Below are 19,323 nucleotides of genomic sequence, written 5' to 3' on the forward strand. Positions count from 1 at the left end.
TTGTGATTACCTTCATGCCCTCGGAGCGGTAGACGTACATCCAGCAGAACAGCACCACAGCACTCAACCACACCAGGATGAGCTTGACTATGCTGCTCCGCGACAGAGACCTCGCCACCCCCAGCGGGTTCAGGCTGAACCGCGTCCACAACCGCAACACCACCGGGACCGCGCACACGGTCAGAGTCACCAGCATCTTGGTGATCTCCAGAGCCATGAACCACTGAAGGACCTGGAAGAGCAACATGGCCGCCAAGCCCAAGGTGAGAACAGGCAGGGCGAACAGGAAGAGGAGGTAGCCCACACAGGTCCGAATCAGACCGATGGTGGAGGAGGAGTGGAGCAGGGCCAGGCACAACTCACACCAGACGAAGCAGACCATGTAGGGTACGAGGCAGAGGTAGGTGCCCCTGAAGCCCCTCAGCTGGGCCATGCGGAACAGCAGGTAGAACAGGTGCCCGTAGAGAAGACAGGGCACGCCCACGTTCAGAGCCACCATCTCCCCTAGCGGCACCGTCACAAACGTTGTGCCTAACACCCGCAGGAACCAGGCGCTCTCCGGTAACAGTTGTGTCAGGGCACAGACCCCCGATGACACCTCTGTGAGCAGGGCGCGGCGGGCGAAGAGCTCAGCGGAGGCATGGAGGCTGAGGAAGGAGGTGACGGTGAAGAACAGAGCCACGGTGGCCAGCTCGGAGCAGGGGATCCAGGCCTTGTCAGCCACGGGGAAGGAGAAGACCACGAAGACCACCGACAGCAGGAAGTAGAGGTAGGGCTCCAGGTGGGTCCAGACAAAGTTAGTCTCAGCTTGCTCCAGGTCCAGGCCCGGCTCGAAGCGAGACAGCAGGTCTGTCAGTGCTCGGAAGTTCTCCCACGCCTTGGAGTTCTGGAAGAACACCAACAGCTCACATACTGAACAGACATTATTCTATAGCTAACTGTCATGGAATAACTTTAACATAGTAACTGTAGTTACATAGTACTAACCATTTCCATTCGGTTTTCCAAGAAAATACCAAATGTTAGGTGGTAAGCACTCCCTAAATGAGTGTTCTTGCTAGTTTATTACAGGATAATGTAATTACATAGGTTATCCTCTTTCAGTTCCTCTGTGAAGTGTGTGAAGTGAATCCTACCTGGAAGACGCGCAGTGTGCAGATGACCATGGAGAAGAAGGAGAGGTAGAAGACGAGTAGGGGGATGAGGAAGATGAAGAAGTCGATGGTGAGGTTGCTGATGATGAAGAAGAAGATGAGGGCATTGACGTGGTGAGTGGGGATGAGGGCGCTGAGCCACTGCATGCCCGCCCGGGATGCCCAGTCTATCAGGTGCTCCTTGATCTCCAACAGGGCGTGTAAGGGAAACTTCAACACCTAGGGAAGGAGAGGAGGGGGAGCGAAAGGGTGCGAGAGAGATTACACATTATTCCGATGTACACTCAGTGGACCGTTTATTAGGTACACCACCCGGTTCGCTCCTACAGATAGTGAGTCACATGGCCGTGGCTTGCTATATAAAAAGGCAGGCATCGAGGAACTCAGTTACTGTTCGATTGAACGTTAGAATGGGCAAAACAACTAACCAACTAGGTGACTTTGAGCACGGTATGAGCGTCGGTGCCAGGCGCGCCAGTTCCAGTATCTCAGAAACGGCCGGCCTCTTGGGCTTTTCACTCACAACCGTGTCTAGGGTTTACAGAGAATGGTGCAACAAACAAGAAACATCCAGTCAGCGGGGAAAACAGCTCGTTGATGAGAGGGATCGAAGGAGAATGGTAAGAATCGCGCAAGCTAACAGGCGGTCCACAAACAGGCAGATAACGTGATCCTTATCACGGATGGGCTATTGCAACAGACGACCACACTGGGCTCCACTCCAATCAGCTAAAAACAAGAACCATCGGCTCAAGTGGGCACGCGATCACCAACACTGGACAATTGCGGAGTGGAGAAACATTGCGTGGTCCAATGAATCCTGATTCCTGTTGCGTCGTGCTGATGGCAGAGTCAGGATTTGGCGTGAGCAGCGTGAGTCCATGGCCCCATCCTGCCTGGTGTCAACGGTACAGGCTGGTGGCGGTGGTGTAATGGTGTGGGGAATGTGTTCCTGGCACACGTTAGGTCCCTTGAAACCGACACCTTGTATAATCCATGCCCTGAAGAATTCAGGCTGTTCTGGAGGCAAAGGGGGGTGCGAACCGGTACTAGATGGGTGTACCTAATAAAATGGCCATTGTATATGTGTGTATGACTAAATGCAGTTGTAACATTGATGGTTTGCAAATATTTACTCAATGTTTGTCATGCCAATAAAGCAATTTGAATTTGAGAGAGCGAGAGAAAATCCATGAGCAAGATAACAAATATAAAATTGTGAATATGTGTGAAGATGTCATGAACACACGCATTCCCAGAGAGAGAAAAAAAAAAAGTTGAGACCTTCTGATGAAGGGGCAAGTCATCTGGGTTCTTCACAACTTCGTCATCATCATCATCGTCACCTCCGTCCCCAGCCATAGTGGGACTAGGTGGGATGCCCTGAGCGTACTTCTTAGTGATATCGACAAAGTCATCCAGACCCACGTCGTAGCAACTGACTGCAGAGACACAGAGAAAGAGGGAGGTAGTCTTAACTCACCATTACAATGCCTTTTTCCAATTGAGTCTATTTGACATAAACATACACTGACCTTTGCTGGTGACGAGACTCTCCAGAACTCTCCTCTGTTTCTGCGTGGAGCTGGATATGGGGCTCTGGGAGGCAGCGTCACCTTGGGGTGGAGGAATTACGGAGGAACAAACCGTTTAGAAACTAGCTAAATAACAACTAGGCCTCTCAGGTCTCATCGGTGTTCATGAACACATAATACTACATTATTGTGTGACTGTTGTGTGGCCATATATGTAATGCATGAGAGTGTGTGTGTGTGTGTGTGACTGTTCCCTGTACCTGGTTCTGTGTTGACATGTTCCACGTTCTCCAACAGCTCAGACACCGCCACCCTTCTCTTCTTCTCTGGGTTGAGCTTCCAATACATGACCAGGGCAGCCCTCCTCACTCCTCTCTCAAACCTAGTCTCCGTACACAGCTTCTTCACCTCCTCAAAGTTCTCCGACGTGATGCCTGATGACAAAACACAACCTTGACGCATCATACTGAACACCATGCACTGAGACAGCCAATCAGTTCCACAATCCCAACGACAGTTGACTCCTGACAAGGGCATATCATTTAACGGCATACTCCATTTAACTGCACGCTGTACTTTTTCAGTCCCAATTCAAAGAAGATTCTATTGAATTGCTCTGGATCTCTCCATATATACACACAGTTGAAGTCAGATGTTTATATACACCTTAGCAAAATACATTTAAACTCAGTTTTTCACAATTCATGACATTTAATCGCAGTAAAAACTCCCTGTTTTAGGTCAGTTAGGATCACCACTCAATTTTAAGAATGTGAAATGTCAGAATGATTTATATCAGCTTTTGTTTCTTTCATCACATTCCCAGTGGGTCAGAAGTTTACATACACTCAATTAGTATTTGCTAGCATTGCCTTTAAAATTGTTCAACTTGGGTCAAACGTTTATGGTAACCTTCCACAAGCTTCCCACAATAAGTTGGGTGAATTTTGGCCCATTCCTCCTGACAGAGCTGGTGTAACGGAGTCAGTTTTGTAGGCCTCTTTGCTGATACACACTTTTTCAGTTCTGCCCACAAATTGTCTATGGGATTGAGGTCAGAGCTTTGTGATGGCCAATCCAATACCTTGAATTTGTTGTCCTTAAGCCATTTTTCCACAACTTTGGAAGTATGCTTGGGGTCATTGTCCATTTGGAAGACCCATTTGCAACCAAGCTTTAACTTCCTGACTGTTTTGAGATGTTGCTTCAATATATCCACATAATTTTCCTCCCTCATGATGCCATCTCTTTTGTGAAGTGTACCAGTCACTCCTGCAGCAAAGCACCCCCACAACATGATGCTGCCACCCCCGTGCTTCACAGTTGGGATGGTGCTCTTCGGCTTGCAAGCCTCCCCCTTTTTCCTCCAAACATAACGATGGTCATTATGGCCAAACAGTTCTATTTTTGTTTCATCAGACCAGAGGACATTTCTCCAAAGAGAATGATATTTTTCCCCATGTGCAGTTGCAAACCGTAGTCTGGCTTTTTTATGGTGGTTTTGGAGCAGTGGCTTCTTCCTTGCTGAGCGGCCTTTCAGGTTATGTCGATATAGGACTCGTTTGACTGTTTTTTCCAAACTGTTTAAAGGCACAGTCAACTTAGTGTATGTAAAATTCTGACCACTGGAATTGTGAAACAGTGAATTATAAGTGAAATAATCTGTCTGTAAACAGTTTTTGGAAATATGACTTGTCATGCACAAAGTAGATGTCCTAAACGACTTGCCAAAACTTGAAAAACTAGTTTTAATGACTCCAACCTAAGTGGATGTAAACTTCCGACTTCAACTGTATATACTTCCTGTTTAGTGGATAAGGCCGCGCCCCCTCACCTTTCCTGGTTGATAGGCAGTGCTGTAGCATCTTGACGGCGTCCTTACGACCCTGTTTGGTGGCCTCTACCAGCCAGCTCACCGCTGTACAGTTGTTCAGCTCCTCATCTCTCTCCTCGGCCAGGGCCAAGTAGTAACGGGCCACCTACACACAGACACAGCATATCATGTCAAATATGTGCTCATTCTTGTCAGACGCATGAAGACCCATTGTAGCTCATATATAGGACTCAGAGATCTTATTCAATTCTGAGTTCTAATATTTGATTCTATGGTAGGACTTTAAGTTTGCTATGGTGGTCAAACCAGGGTGGACCATGGCTAAGAGGGGTTAGTACTCACCCTAGACTGGGCTTTGGCGTCTCCAGACTTGGCGCTCTCCTCCAGCTCCTCCACACTCAGCTCCTCCTCTGGCTCCTCTACGTAGAGACAACAGTCATCTGATTGATGTATTCATTTCTTAGGAAGGTTACTGCCAAAGGGGATATTACATGGTGACTGGCAGCATTGATACACACAGAAACATGTGCCGCATAGCATTTGGGAACAAGCATACACCTAATGAACTGTAGTGTTATTCATTATGAACAGGATGTTCCATCCTGTAGACAGGTGGTAACCTCTCACAACAACTGTCCATGTTCACCCCCACCCCCTCCCCCAAACAGAGGGACCACTTCAGCACACAGACCAACAGTCATTCTTTCTGACCCCCACCCACCGGTCCCTCTACCCATGAGGACCACTATCTGTAAATAAAGCTATAAGTGGTATACTGTATCTGTACATCTGTAATACCTATGTAATAACCCTCTCTGTCATTTGTAATTGGTCGAGCCCTTAGTATTACTGCGTAAGTGAGGTAGTGCGCTTCATGTCGTGGCTGGCAGAGGTGGTAAATCTGTGTCACTAAAGGAGCAGGGGGAACCGTCCGTATGTGCTATGCTGATGCTTTACGTATCCCGTTTCTTTCCTCGCATGCCAGTGATTCCTGCCAGCATGGTGGACATATCCCAGCCCTGTGCCTCAGCCCTAAAAAAAACAACAGTTTATTTAGCTGTCAACAGCAACTCCTTACCCCCATAAATCTACACACTCACGCGCCAACAAACACATTGCATGCACACACATTTATACTGAATCTACATACACATACAATCTTCATTTATACTGCTGCTACTCTGTCTATCATATATCCTGATGCCTAGTCACCTTATCCCTGTACATATCTACCTCTACCACTCCAGTATCCCTGCACATTGTAAATACGGTATACTTAACTGAGGAACTCAATTTAACCTTGCACAATACCCTAGATGCAGTCGCACCCCTAAAAACAAAAAAACATTTGTCCCTCTCGTCCCTCTAGTGGTGTGCTTTGGCAAAGTAGGCGGGGTTATATCCTGCCCGTTTGGCCCTGTCTGGGGGTATCGTCGGACAGGGCCATAGTGTCTCCCGACCCCTCCCTTCTCAGCCTCCAGTATTTATGCTGCAGTAGTTTATATGTCGGGGGTTAGGGTCAGTCTGTTATATCTGGAGTATTTCTCCTGTCTTATCCGGTGTCCTGCGTGAATGTAAGTATGTTCTCTCCAATTCTCTCTCGGAGGAGGAGGACATGAGCCCTAGGACCATGTCTTAGGACTACCTGGCCTGATGACTCCTTGCTGTCCCCAGTCCACCTGGCTGTGCTGCTGCTCCAGTTTCAACTGTTCTGCCTGCGGCTATGGAACCCTGACCTGTTCATCGGACTTGTTACCTGTCCCAGACCTGCTGTTTTCAACTCTCTAGAGACAGCAGGAGCGGTAGAGATACTCTGAATGATCGGCTATGAAAAGCCAACTGACATTTACTCCAGAGGTGCTGACCTGTTGCACCCTCGACAACCACTGTGATTATTATTATTTGACCCTGCTGGTCATCTATGAACATTTGAACATCTTGGCCATGTTCTGTTATAATCTCCACCTGGCACTTCCAGAAGAGGACTGGCCACCCCTCATAGCCTGGTTCCTCTCTAGGTTTCTTCCTAGGTTTTGGCCTTTCTAGGGAGTTTTTCCTAGCCACCGTGCTTCTACACCTGCATTGCTTGCTGTTTGGGGATTCATGCTGGGTTTCTGTACAGCACTTTGTGACATCAGCTGATATAAGGGCTTTATAAATAAATCTGATTGATTTGATTATTGGAACGGACCCTGTAAATCGCTTCTTACTTTCTCGTATTCTTCTTACCTTTTATTTCTTGTGTTTTTGTTCTACCTCATGTTATTTGTAATATTACATTGATATCTGCACTGTTGGGTTTAGAGCTTGCAAGAAAGTCATTTCACTGTACTTGTGCGCGTGACATAGAAATGTGAAACTTGGTCTACTCTGCTTGGTAAATTCCCCCTGTATCAGAGATACAGTACACGTGAATCAGCCATACCAAGCATTGAGAAAGGAATTAGCTTTCCATTCAGGCCTTTCCCAGTAGTACCAGAATAGCTTGGAGAGAAGTAGATGGATAGGAGGATAGGGGTAGGAGAGATGTTTTTCTGCCTTACACAGCAATCCCGGACTGACTACTTTACATGATCTGGTCAACGTCTGCTATTGTCATGGAGATTGTGGCACGTTACACAGAGGGAGGCGCTCTGATTGGTGGGTAAGGGTGGGGCGGAGAGAAGAGGATGAGGCAGGAAGTGAAATACAGAGTCACCATTAGAGCTGTGTGCCCTACCCCAAAAGCCTTAACATAATAGGCAAACAGACAAAGCAAAGTGGTTAGATTAGGGATGTGGTATGTTTCTTTATTGTTGTGTGAACTTTTGTGCGCGAAAGGAGGATGTCCTTGATTGCACTTAGTTTTAGGGTTGGAGTGATTGTGTTGGGTTGGTCAATGTGTGTGTGTGTGTCTTTGACTGTTCTCACCTGGCTCAGCTATTGAAGCCTGTCGTACAGGGGTAGTAGGGTGCATGCCCGGGGTAACTCCAGCAGCACCAACCCCCCTCCTCTCATCCGGAGCCCTGCTGGCTGCATTGAGCTGGGATCGTCCCGCCTGGGAGACAGGTCTGACTGGCTGCCGCAGGGGGGAGGCAGGAGGGATGGAGAGGGAGGACGCAGGGGGAGAGAGAGGGGGGCCAGGACAAAAAGGTCTGGAAGGTGAGACCGGAGAGGTCGGGGGCGATTTAGGCAGGGGCACAGTGGGTCTAGTGCCCGGGGTAGATTTAGGGGTAGGTGGGGAAAGAGAGGAGGGTAGCGGGGAGGAAGGGGCAGGTTTCGGGGTGGTTGGGGTGTTGGCGGGTGATGGTTCCATGCCTGAAAAACAGAGGAAGATAAAACAATTCGCTGCTGTCTGGCTAAATTAGTTTTAACCTTTATAGACAGAGCTTTTCAGAATCATTAAAAAAAATCATGCCAGTACTCAATCATGGAAGCAATAGCCCGTGCATGAGGGTCGCACCAGCTGCGTGGAAGCACTTGTCTGTTCACACAGCTACAGCAGAGTACGGCCAGGGGGCAGAGAGAGTGAGGAGGACGCAACAGCTGCATGGCACAATCCTCTTCTGCTCCAATCACTCAACTGTCACTGCCAAAGGGAGCCCATAGCTTCCCTTCTGGACAAAGTGTTAAAAAGTGTCTCTCGACCAAACAACATGCCGCTGTGTCACTTTCAGTGCTTTTCTTGACCCCCCCCCCCCCCCCCCCCAATATGGTCCAAGTTCTTTTATCCCGAACTAACAAATGAAGAGCCTAAACCAATTCGACTTTAGGCACCAAAATAAGAAGCTACTACCACTATTATGAACAGAGTGACAGGTTGGCATGCAAGAGATGGAGGCACCATCACGTGTTCTGCTGCAATGCAGGGGATTTCCCAAAGCCAATGACTTTGATTTGACCGGTGGAAAGTATAATGAGCAAATGGACTCAGTCAGGTGACTCATTGTTTTAGACTACATTTAAAAAATGTAAAAGTTGGTGACCAGTTTAAAATATAATGCGAAACACGCGCCTGTCGCTTTAAAAATGACTAGCTATTCTTTAATCAATGCTAAATTGTGATATGACAGTCAACTGGCAGTTCTTCCTACGGACAATACAGCATGTCCAAAACAAACATGTCAGCGTCATTCTCTCACCTTCGCAGTCAAAGACTCGATCTGTGTTTCATCTAGTCGACAAGAAGCTACTAGAAATGTCCCCGATGAAGTTGTTCAGGGTCTCCTCTCATTCATCCCTTTCACTTTTTACAGTTCGGTGCCACAAGCGCATCTGTGATCAAACTCCACTTATAGCGAGGAGAGAACTCTTCCAGCTGTCATAATAAACGCCCACTTGATGTGTTATGATTGGACGTTTTTTTGTGACGCCTTCATCTTCTCTTAATATGATTGGCTACTGATACAGGAAGTCGACATTTCCCTAGCTTTCTCTTTCAGGCATCACCAGTATACCGTCGAAATGTTGTCGCGCAGAGAATAGGTTGATAGGATGACGTCTTTATATATTTTCATGACATGATTTATGTGCCATAGCCTACATGCATCGATAAGAACTACACACATACGTTCATGCACGCATAAAATGTAAATGCGTTAGTCACACCATGCCATAAGAATTACGCTGTAAAAACATGTCCAGAGATTCTCCCTGTGTAAACATTCCACTGAAGTTTACATAGCTTCATGCTCGATTGCTCTTCCTGGCTACTTCATCATGTGGCTGTCTCCTTGTTGGCAGGGAATTGCCAATGTCCGAGCCTTGAGCTGATGCTGAGCCCGGCGACAATCACCGAGGTCTCTCGTATCGTCTACCCCGGGTTCGCTTTCGTCCCGGTGCCCACCTCGGCCGCCGCGACATTGCACCTGGCGCTGGGCTAGCAGGTGATTCCGGGAACACCTCCACGTGTCGCCTTCGCCTGTCACCTTGTCCTTCCAGAATGTGGACAGTCATTAGAGGTGGGTCGGGGAGTGAGTGCCAACTTAAAAAATATATATATATCAGTTACTGCAATGCACGTTTTAAAACAGCGTAAGGCATTCGAGTGTTGTTATTTCATTTTGCAGATTATGTATTAATGTGTTAACAGTCAGCATACGGAGCTTAGTTGTGTCAGTTCTCAGAACCGTTTAGTTGTGTCAGTTCTCAGAACCGTTTAGTTGTGTCAGTTCTCAGCATGTTATTTTATTTTGCTTCTCAGAAATGTATGCGTGTCCTACCTGGGTCAGTTCATCTCAGAGGCAGGGATTGAACTGCAGTCAGATGGTAAGAGCAACCTGTGTCACATCATATTGATGACAATGAGATGAGAATAATATTGTGTGTATTTTGTATTTTATTAGGATCCCCATTAACTGTTGCAAAAGCAGCAGCTACACTTCCTGGGGTCCACATGAAACATGACATAATACAGAACATCAATAGACAACAGCTCAAGTACAGAACTACATAAACTGTTAATCTGCATATTCACAACAGCACATCCACAACCCCTTCTGCTGGAGAATGACATGTCATCCCTACATGCCAGTGTGGAGCTCCCTTGTTTCCCCTCCCTCCCCAGGGCCTGAGGGTGCCCCTGCCCTCTGTCTGCTACTGGAGGAGGACCAGGAACCACTGGAGTCTCATACACAGATTGAGCCAAAGGTGGAGAGAAAGCAATAACACTCTTCTCCATTCACACAGGCAAATCATACTCACAAAAGCTGTTGCAATTCAAATCAAGTCAAATTTTATTTGTCACATACACATGTTTAGCAGATGTTATTGCAGATGTAGCGAAATGCTTGTGTTTCTAGCTCCAACAGTGCAGTAATATCTAACACTTCACAACAATACAAACAACAATTCAAGTCTATGTATATGGGGCAGCAGCCTCAAAGGTGCAGGGATACATAACCGGGTGGAAGCCGCCTAGTGATGGCTATTTAACAGTCTGATGGCCTTGAGATAGAAGCTGTTTTTCAGTCTCTCGGGCCCAGCTTTGATGCACCTATACTGACCTCGCCTTCTGGATGATAGTGGGGTGAACAGGCAGTGGCTTGGGTGGTTGTTGTCCTTGATGATCTTCCTGTGATATCGAGTGCTGTAGGTGTCCTGGAGGGCAGGTAGTTTGCCCCCAATGATGCATTGGGTAGACCGCACCACCCTCTGGAGAGCCCTACGGTTGCTGGCGGTGCAGTTGCCCTACCAGGCAGTGATACAGCCCGACAGAATGCTCTCAGTTGTGCATCTGTAAAAGTGTGTGAGGGTTTTAGGTGCCAAGCCAAATTTCCTCAGGATCCTGAGGTTGAAGAGGTGCTGTTGCGCCTTCTTCATCATACTGTCTGTGTAGGTGGACCATTTCAGATCGTCAGTGATGTGTACGGCGAGGAACTTGAAGCTTTCCAACTGCTCCACCGCGGTCCCATAGGGGCGTGCTCCCTCCACGATGTGATCCTTTGTTTTGTCTACATTGAGTGAGAGGTTATTTTCCTGGCACCACACTCCCAGGGCTCTCATTTCCTGTCTGTAGGCTGTCTCGTCATTGTTGGTAATCAGGCCTACTACTGTTGTGTCGTGATTGATTTGGAGGCGTGCGTGGCAATGCAGTCATGGGTGAACAGGGAGTACAGGAGGGGGCTGAGCACGCACCCTTGTGGGGCCCCTGTGTTGAGGATCAGCGAAGTGGAGGTGTTGTTTCCTACCTTCACCACCTGGGGGTGGCCTGTCAGGAAGTTCAGGACTACTGCAACAACGTTTTTTTTATGGATGTTGTTTTTTGCCATAGAAACGTAAAGGTGGATGGCCAAAGGGAAAGAAGAGGCAACCTCAGAGAGAGTTAACTGCCCCCAGAGTTCCAACAACAGGGTGAGATATGCACACACACACATCCACACATAAACACACTTGTTTATTGGGAGAGGAGATGTTACTCTCATTGTGAAGAGCTCTATTATGTGTGTGTGTGTGTGTGTGCAATGCCCGTGTAGTGTGTTACATAGTGTCTAGACTCTAGGGTGTAGTAGTTATGTAATTAGATGTGGTCTAAGATGATTGCTGTTGGTGGTTGTTGTCAGGAGGACTCTTGGGAGGCTCTTGGGAGGCCCTCACAGGTCTGTATTTGTGTACGTGTCTGCGTGTGTGTGTACGTATGTTCCTGTGTGTGTGCACATGTGCATGCGAAGGGGTGGTACATATGCATAATCGTTCTCTGCAAGTGTTTTTTTTTTGTAAGCTGATGCAATAGCAGTGTTTCACCAGTAAGTGGCTGTATAGGGTTCAAGTCAGTTGTGTTCTCTTTTCATAGTGCTGTTGAGAATGCTTATTGTGTTCTATATTTTTTTAAGCTTTGTGTGTGTTTCTGCCCAGAGGAGTTTGAGAAGGACAGAGGCAGCCGGCAGCAGGCTCCAGGGATGGAGAGAAGCCCTGTGGGTGAGGAAGAGGAGGCAGAGTTGGCTCGTACGTTTGGTCTGTCCTCGCTGGACATCAGTGCGCTGCAGGAGCTGCTGCTCAGACACATACTGACCAGCACTTTGGATCTATAGCTAACCTCCCCGTCCTGTCTGCCTGGATCTGTTTTCCCCAGAGCTGAAGAGCCGAATCACGTTCTGCGCATGTTTCCTTACCTAAATGTAGATCTTCTTGAGTTATACAGTGTTGTTTTGAATTATGGACAGTGAGCGAACTTTAGAGCAGTTGGTGGAAACAATCTGTCGCATAGTCTACCTGTGTTTAGTTTCTATCACAGCACATATTTTGCCTAGTGGCGCAGGCTATTGAGTTTTTGCCAAAAATGTGACCATTTGCACAAACATCTTAAAGTTCTTAAGAAATTTGATTGTTTTCTGTCTTACAGTAACCTTATACTATTATGTTTGGTTATGTTACATGGAATCAATAAGTGATCTTGCAGACATTGATTCAGCTTTGATATAACTTTATTAAACAAATACCATTTATGTCAGACTAGCCTGATCTCTACAAGACTGTGCGACAAGTAGAGGATCCCGCACATGCACAGAAGTCGTGAAGAGGGCTCGACAAAACCTATTCCCCCTCAGGAGACTAAAAAGATTTGGCATGGGTCCTCAGATCCTCAAAAGGTTCTACAGCTGCACCATCGAGAGCATCCTGACTGGTTGCATCACTGCCTGGTATGGCAACTGTTCGGCCTCTGACCGCAAGGCACTACAGAGGGTAGTGCGTACGGCCCATTACATCACTGGGGCCGCACTCCTGAACATCTAATCAAATGGCTACCCAGACTATTTGCATCGAGGAGAGGCGGAGCCAAGATCAGCTGAGGGCGGAGCTAAACAACCTGCAGCTGGGGTTATGCTCAGGTCAAGGATCTCAAGGACCCATGACTCCTCACCACTCAAACAACAGTGAATTAAAGTGTTACTGTCTCCCATTGTAGAATCCTTATGCTCAGCAGGCAGTGTTCATATTCATTTTTTTTTAGGTTGGCCTCTCTTTTTTTTCTCTCACTTGCCATCTGTAGGAGCGTAAGGAGTGTTTTGAGTTTGAGCTCCAGGTTCTCAGGGCCTCCAGGAAGAGCCTGGACTCTCAGCTCCCCACCCTCACCATGGAACTATTACTTTTTCACACAGTTAAGAACAAATTCTTATTTTCAATGATGGCCTAGGAACAGTGCCTTGTTCAGGGGCAGAACTACAGATTTGTACCTTGTCAGCTCAGGGATTCGATCTTGCAACCTTTCGGTTACTAGTCCAACGCTCTAACCACTAGGCTACACTGCCGCACCAAATGTGGACGAATGAATGTGGGCAAATGAGAGAGATGGAAAAAGAGAGTCAGAAAGAAGGGAAGATAGGGGGATTCATTTCTTAACAGTTCTATTGAGGTAGTTATAAATTAAACCTTATTACTAGATTAGTGCAATCTAGTTGGAGGGGATGAGGGTATTTCCTGCTGTGGCACTTTCCATTCAAACTGTTAAACACACCCACATACACATTTTTCCATGTATTGGGTAATAATCTCAAACCCGAGGTTTAGAATAATTTGCTTCTTATGAGGCCAATCCCTTTCATTGTGCTAATCTCCATCAGGGTGTTATTTGCGGGACAGCAGTGCTGGAGTTGGCATCAAGTTAATGGCTCATGGTAGAGATCACAGTCGTGTTTAAGGCCAGACAAAAGAGCTCATAGAAGGGTAAGAGAGTCTCATCCTTTCCTTATCCCTGTCGGGTGGTGACTGATTTAAGATGATAGGACAGGATCAAGCCTCATGTTAGGCAATCACCGTATTGATGTCATCTATTATAGAGTTCATTAAGTTCAGTGGTCAGGGAGGACTGGAGGTGAAGAAAAAGATCAGACTATGATAACAGAAATATTACCTTTTTGTTTATATATACAGTACCAGTCAAAAGTTTGGGGACACTTACTCATACAAGGGTTTTTCTTTATTTGTACTATTTTCTACATTGTAGAATAATAGTGAATAGATCAAAACTATGAAATAACACATATGAAATAATGTAGTAACCAAAAAGGTGTTAAACAAATCCAAATATATTTTACATTTGAAAGTCTTCAAAGTAGCCTTGATGATAGTTTTGCACACTCTTGGCATTCTCTCAACCAGCTTCATGAGGAATACTTTTCCAATATTCTTGAAGGCGTTCCCACATATGCTGAGTACTTGTTGGCTGCTTTTCCTTCACACATACCATCTCAATTGGGTTGAGGTCAGGTGATTGTGGAGGCCAGGTCATCAGATACAGCACCACCACTCTGCTTATTGATCAAACTACCCAGCCTGAAGGTGTGTTTTACCTTTATTTAACTAGGCAAGACAATGATTACCTACCCCGGCCAAACCCTCCGCTAACCCGGACAACACAGGGCCAATTGTGCACCGCTCTATGGGACTATGATGCAGCCCGGAATAAAACCAGGGTCTGTAGGGTCTAGCACTGAGATGCAGTGCCTTAGACCACTGCGCCACTCAGGAGGTCATTGTCCTGTTCGGGGAAAAAATGATAGTCCCACTAAGCGCAAACCAGATGGGATGACATATCCCTGAAGAATGCTGTGGTAGCCATGCTGGTGCCTTGAATTCCAAATAAATAACTGACAGTATCACCAGCAAAGCACCATCACACCTCTTCCTCCATGCTTCACGGTGGGAACCACACATGCGGAGTTCATCCGTTCACCTACTCTGCTTCTCACAGAAACACAGCGGTTGGAACCACAAATCTCACATTTAGACATATTTCCAACAGTCTAATGTCTATTGCCAATGTTTATTGGCCCAAGCAAGTCTCTTCTTCTTATTGGTGTCCTTTAGTAGTGGGTTCTTTGCAGCAATTTGACCATGAAGGCCTGATTCACGCAGTCTCCTCTGAACAGTTGATGTTGAGATGTGTCTGTTACTTGAACTCTGAAGCATTTATTTGGGCTGCAATTTCTGAGGTGCAGTTAACCCTAATGAACTTATCCTCAGCAGCAGAGATAACTCTGGGTCTTCCTTTCCTGTGGCAGTCCTCATGCGACCCAGTTTCATCATAGCGCTTGATGGTTTTGCGACTGCACTTGAGGAAACTTCATGTCTTAAAGTAATGATGGACTGTCATTTCTCTTTGCTTATTTGAGCTGTTCTTCCCATAATATGGACTTGATCTTTTACCAAATAGGGCTATCTTCTGTATACCACTCCTACCTTGTCACAATACAACTGATTGGCTCAAACACATTAAGAAGGAAAGAAATTCCACAAATGAACTATGAACAAGGCAGAACTGTTAATTGAAATGCATTCCAGGTGACTACCTCGTGAAGCTGGCTGAGAGAATGCCAAGAGTGTGCAAACCTTTCATCAGGGCAAAGGGTGGATACTTTGAAGAATCTCAAATATAAAATACATTTTGATTTGTTTAACATGTTTTTGGTTACTACATGAATCCATATGTGCTATGTCATAGTTTTGATGTCTTCAATATTATTCTGACTGGTACTGTAAATATATAAAGTGAGTTACAGTATTTACTGTACTGATCTACCAGTACTGACCTCCTCTAGGTAACGCGCCTCTACAGAAACAAGCTCCATCCATTGTTGCCTTGACAAAGTGATGATAAGGAGAGACGCACAGGAAGAAGGGAACCGCAGGTAACCATAGCAACCAACCAGGGTTTGTGTTAGAGCGGACAGTGACGGGGTAGTTAAATATATGTATAAATATGTATAAATGTTAAATATATGTATCCATTACCAACATTCTAGGGAATGCGCCCCTAGTGTCCACTACCCACTCTTTGAAGTTCCCTTTGTAGCTGTTTTTCAGAATGGAACAAAGCCTGGGTACCACAGCAGCAATGGTAACTTGTGACTGAGATGCTGCCTTGATAATGATAGATAGGATTTACATAGTGCTATTCCAAGTGCTCAGAGAGCTGTATATTGTAACCGGACACCCAGCTGAGGCTGTGCGCCAACGTGAGATGTTGCTTGCTGTTAGATCGCCGATGCGGCGAGCAGCCTCACTTCTCCATATTGATCTGCTTCTATTTTTAGGATCTGGGAGATGTGAGGATGATGATGAAGATGAGAATAAAGGATGAAGCCAGGGAAACAGAAGGGCCACACTAAACAAGGACCCCAAGGGGCTGTCGGTTGGCAGCTTTTCATGTCTGTTTTTTGTTCTGTTTGTAGATTTGAGTGTTTCTTTGTTTCTGGGGCGATTTTGTTTGTTTTGTGCGATGAGTCAGTTCTTTCAGCCAGGGGTCTTTTGTAAACTGTTGCTACGCACAAGCTATGTTTGTTGCTAGTGAGTGTGTGCTTTAGAGTGTAGCTTCGCTAGCAGCTTTTCTGAAAAAAAAACATTATTTCCATGACAGACTGACCAGGTGAATCCGGGTGAAAGCTATGATCCCTTATTGATGTCACTTGTTAAATCCACTTCAATCGGTGTAGACGAAGGGGAGGATATAGGTTAAAGAAGGATTTTCAAGCCTTGGCACAAATTGAGACATGGATTGTGTATGTGTGCAATTGAGAGGGTAAATGGACAAGACAAAATATTGAAGTGCCTTTGAACGGGACATGGTAGTAGGTGCCAGTGGTGTAAAGTACTTAAGTAAAAATACTTGAAAGTACTACTTATGTAGTTTTTTTTAGGTATCTACTTTACTATTTACATGTTTGACTACTTTTACTTCACTACATTCCTAAAGGAAATGATGTACGTTTTACTCCATACATTTTCCCTTTTGAATGCTTAGCAGGACAGGAAAATTCTAATTCACACACTTATCAAGAGAACAACCCCGGTTATCCCTACTGCCTCTGATCTGGCAGACTCACTTTGTTTCTAAATTATATCTTAGTGTTTGAGCGTGCCCCTGGCTATCCATACAATTTAAAAACAAGAAAATTAAGCGGTGTGGTTTACTTAATATAAGACATTTTAAATTATTTATACTTTTGATACTTAAGTATATTTAGCAATTACACTTACTTTTGATACTTAAGTATATTTAAAAGCAAATACTTTTACTTACATATTTTACTGGGTAACTCACTTTTACTTTAGTCATTTTCTATTAAGGTATCTTTACTTTTACTCAAGTATGACAATTGGGTACTTTTTACATCACTGGTAGGTGCCAGGAACTGAAACTCTGCTGGGTTTTTCACACTCAACAGTTTCCCATGTGTATCAAGAATGGTCCACCACCCAAAGGACATCCAGCCAACTTGACACAACTTTGGGAGGCATTGGAGTCAGTGGTAATTTTAGCATATAAATCTTGGTGGGGCAAACTCCCAAAATGTTTTTTAGATGCATGCCAGCAAATCCACAACACAACACTAAACAGTGCATTAATTGCACTATAACAGTGACAAACGGTTCCCACAAACTGTTAGGGCCTACATAAAGCTGTCCCAACAGCAGGGCTTTCTTTTCAGCACCATGGAGGGAATCCTTACAACTGCTACACCTGGCTGTCAGCAGTCTGGCAGTGAAACAGTTCATTCAGCCTCATTTACTGCCTTTTCAAAAAACATAGCTGATATGGCTGACTTGCTTAAAAAATTGTCGTTTCTATTGACAATTGAGATCTACTGTACAAACTATGGCATAAGGGAATGATGAGCGGATGAGGAAATCCGTAATTTCAATTAAGACATTTATGAGCGAGCTTGGACGGGCGTAGTCAATATAACTATTTGTTCAGCACTTTTGAAATGTACATAATTCAAAACCTGGCCCGGCCTTACAGTATTCTCCTTGTACACCAAGTCAGAACCGTAGAATAAATAAAGGGGGCATATAAACAGACAATGAAAGCTCTTACAATATTTGATGATTACATTTCTCTAAAACAGGCTACAGCCTACATGTGCACCACCAAGTCAGAACAGTATACTAAGTTATGAGGGTGAAAAGGACCAAATTATTAGGGTGAGGCACATGGGCTACTAACAGCTTAGTACACAACATATACTTAGTATAACTTTGTTAGCTACAGTATAAATTTCTCCCTGGTATATTACATAATTTATGCAGCAGCATACAATACATTTTTTGGACTCACCTTGTGCTGTGCTCACTTGAACGAGAAGGTGGCACGGCGGTCCTTGTGGGCAGATTTTGTCATCAAACTTTGTCGTCAAAGTCAGACATTCTCTGGATTTATGCTGCTTTCAAGACAACTGTTAACTCGGGGAAAAAAACAAGGTTGAATCATAACATCAGGGATCTTCAGGTCGGAGCTCTAGAAAGAGGCCAGAGTTCCTGATTTGGAATTCCAAGTTGGATGACCGCTCACAGCGTATTTTCCCAGTCGGAGCTAGTTTTTTTCCAGAGTTCCCAGTTGTCTTCAACTCACTGAAGTCTGAGATTTCCCATTTCCGAGTTTTCAGTTGTTTTGAACGCGTCAGAAGTCATGCTGGATTGACAGCATGGCCAATGTATTCAACCTTTTCTGGACCATGGTGTGTTGCGAGTGACTGTTTATTGTTTTAAGCTTGGAAAAGAGACCCTTAAACCCAGACTTGGACCACACACACTCTCCACTGAATAGCAGGCTAGTGATTGCTTTACAAAGCTTGCAGTTAGCCACTGATTCCTTCCAAACCACTCATTGTTGAATTTGCGATTTCCAACTTGTTGTGTAATGTTTATGTCCAATGGCCGATGAGCACCGATAAGTTTAATCTATAATTTATCTTCATATGATTAGGATTGTAATGATTTGCCAGTATATTATCGACCCGATTCATGATGATAACTGCTTGTCTAGCTTGCTAGCTAAGATTTTGAAAGTATGATGCTGACATGATTAGTCCAATCAAAGCTACAGTAGATATAACGTGATTTGACGTAATTTTATCTCTGGCCAATGACCTTGAGCCTTCTCTTGGATGGGCACTTCTAACGTAAATCTATGGCAGCACCCAAGGGGCCTGAATTTTCGAGCTCTCCCCATAGATTTTGCGGCGACGTAGTGTCCCCATGAGTGACAGAACACTGAGCCAATCACTCCGCAAATTAGAGAACATTACCGACCCCTACGCTCCGTATTTTCCGCTGGCTGCCCCACCACCACAGAAAGCACTGAGCTAGGCTGAAACATCTGCATTTTTGGAGCTGCCTTATTCAAGAAAGCAACTCTATATTCGGACGGTGTTCTCAATGTTTTGTACACACAGCGTATAGTCTACATAACACAATGTACAGGCTGTGTTAAATGTTTGCCTAGTATGCTAATAAACGCACTGCAGCGGTTGTTTACTTTCCTACAGCTGAAGCAAATATACCCTTTCCATCCTGAGCCCACATTTAGTTCCTTCCTTGCACT

The 19,323-nt window shown here is 45.4% G+C and overlaps 1 protein-coding gene across 1 annotated transcript in view; it reads right to left on the minus strand.

Moving 5' to 3' along the window:
- Positions 1 to 8,798, minus strand: part of wfs1b (Wolfram syndrome 1b (wolframin)) — a 12,363-nt gene extending 3,565 nt beyond the window's left edge. The window contains exons 1-9 of the mRNA XM_021560950.2: positions 8,645 to 8,798; positions 7,434 to 7,820; positions 4,866 to 4,942; positions 4,524 to 4,668; positions 2,950 to 3,123; positions 2,690 to 2,770; positions 2,439 to 2,596; positions 1,137 to 1,373; positions 11 to 886 (exon numbers count right to left, since the gene is read on the minus strand). Coding sequence (XP_021416625.2) covers positions 11 to 886; positions 1,137 to 1,373; positions 2,439 to 2,596; positions 2,690 to 2,770; positions 2,950 to 3,123; positions 4,524 to 4,668; positions 4,866 to 4,942; positions 7,434 to 7,818 — 2,133 coding nt within the window. The 5' untranslated portion in view covers positions 7,819 to 7,820; positions 8,645 to 8,798. The remainder of the gene's footprint in view (positions 1 to 10; positions 887 to 1,136; positions 1,374 to 2,438; positions 2,597 to 2,689; positions 2,771 to 2,949; positions 3,124 to 4,523; positions 4,669 to 4,865; positions 4,943 to 7,433; positions 7,821 to 8,644) is intronic.
- Positions 8,799 to 19,323: the final 10,525 nt, after the last annotated feature.

Source organism: Oncorhynchus mykiss, chromosome 14 (genome assembly GCF_013265735.2).
Source record: "Oncorhynchus mykiss isolate Arlee chromosome 14, USDA_OmykA_1.1, whole genome shotgun sequence".
Classification (NCBI taxonomy): domain Eukaryota; kingdom Metazoa; phylum Chordata; class Actinopteri; order Salmoniformes; family Salmonidae; genus Oncorhynchus; species Oncorhynchus mykiss.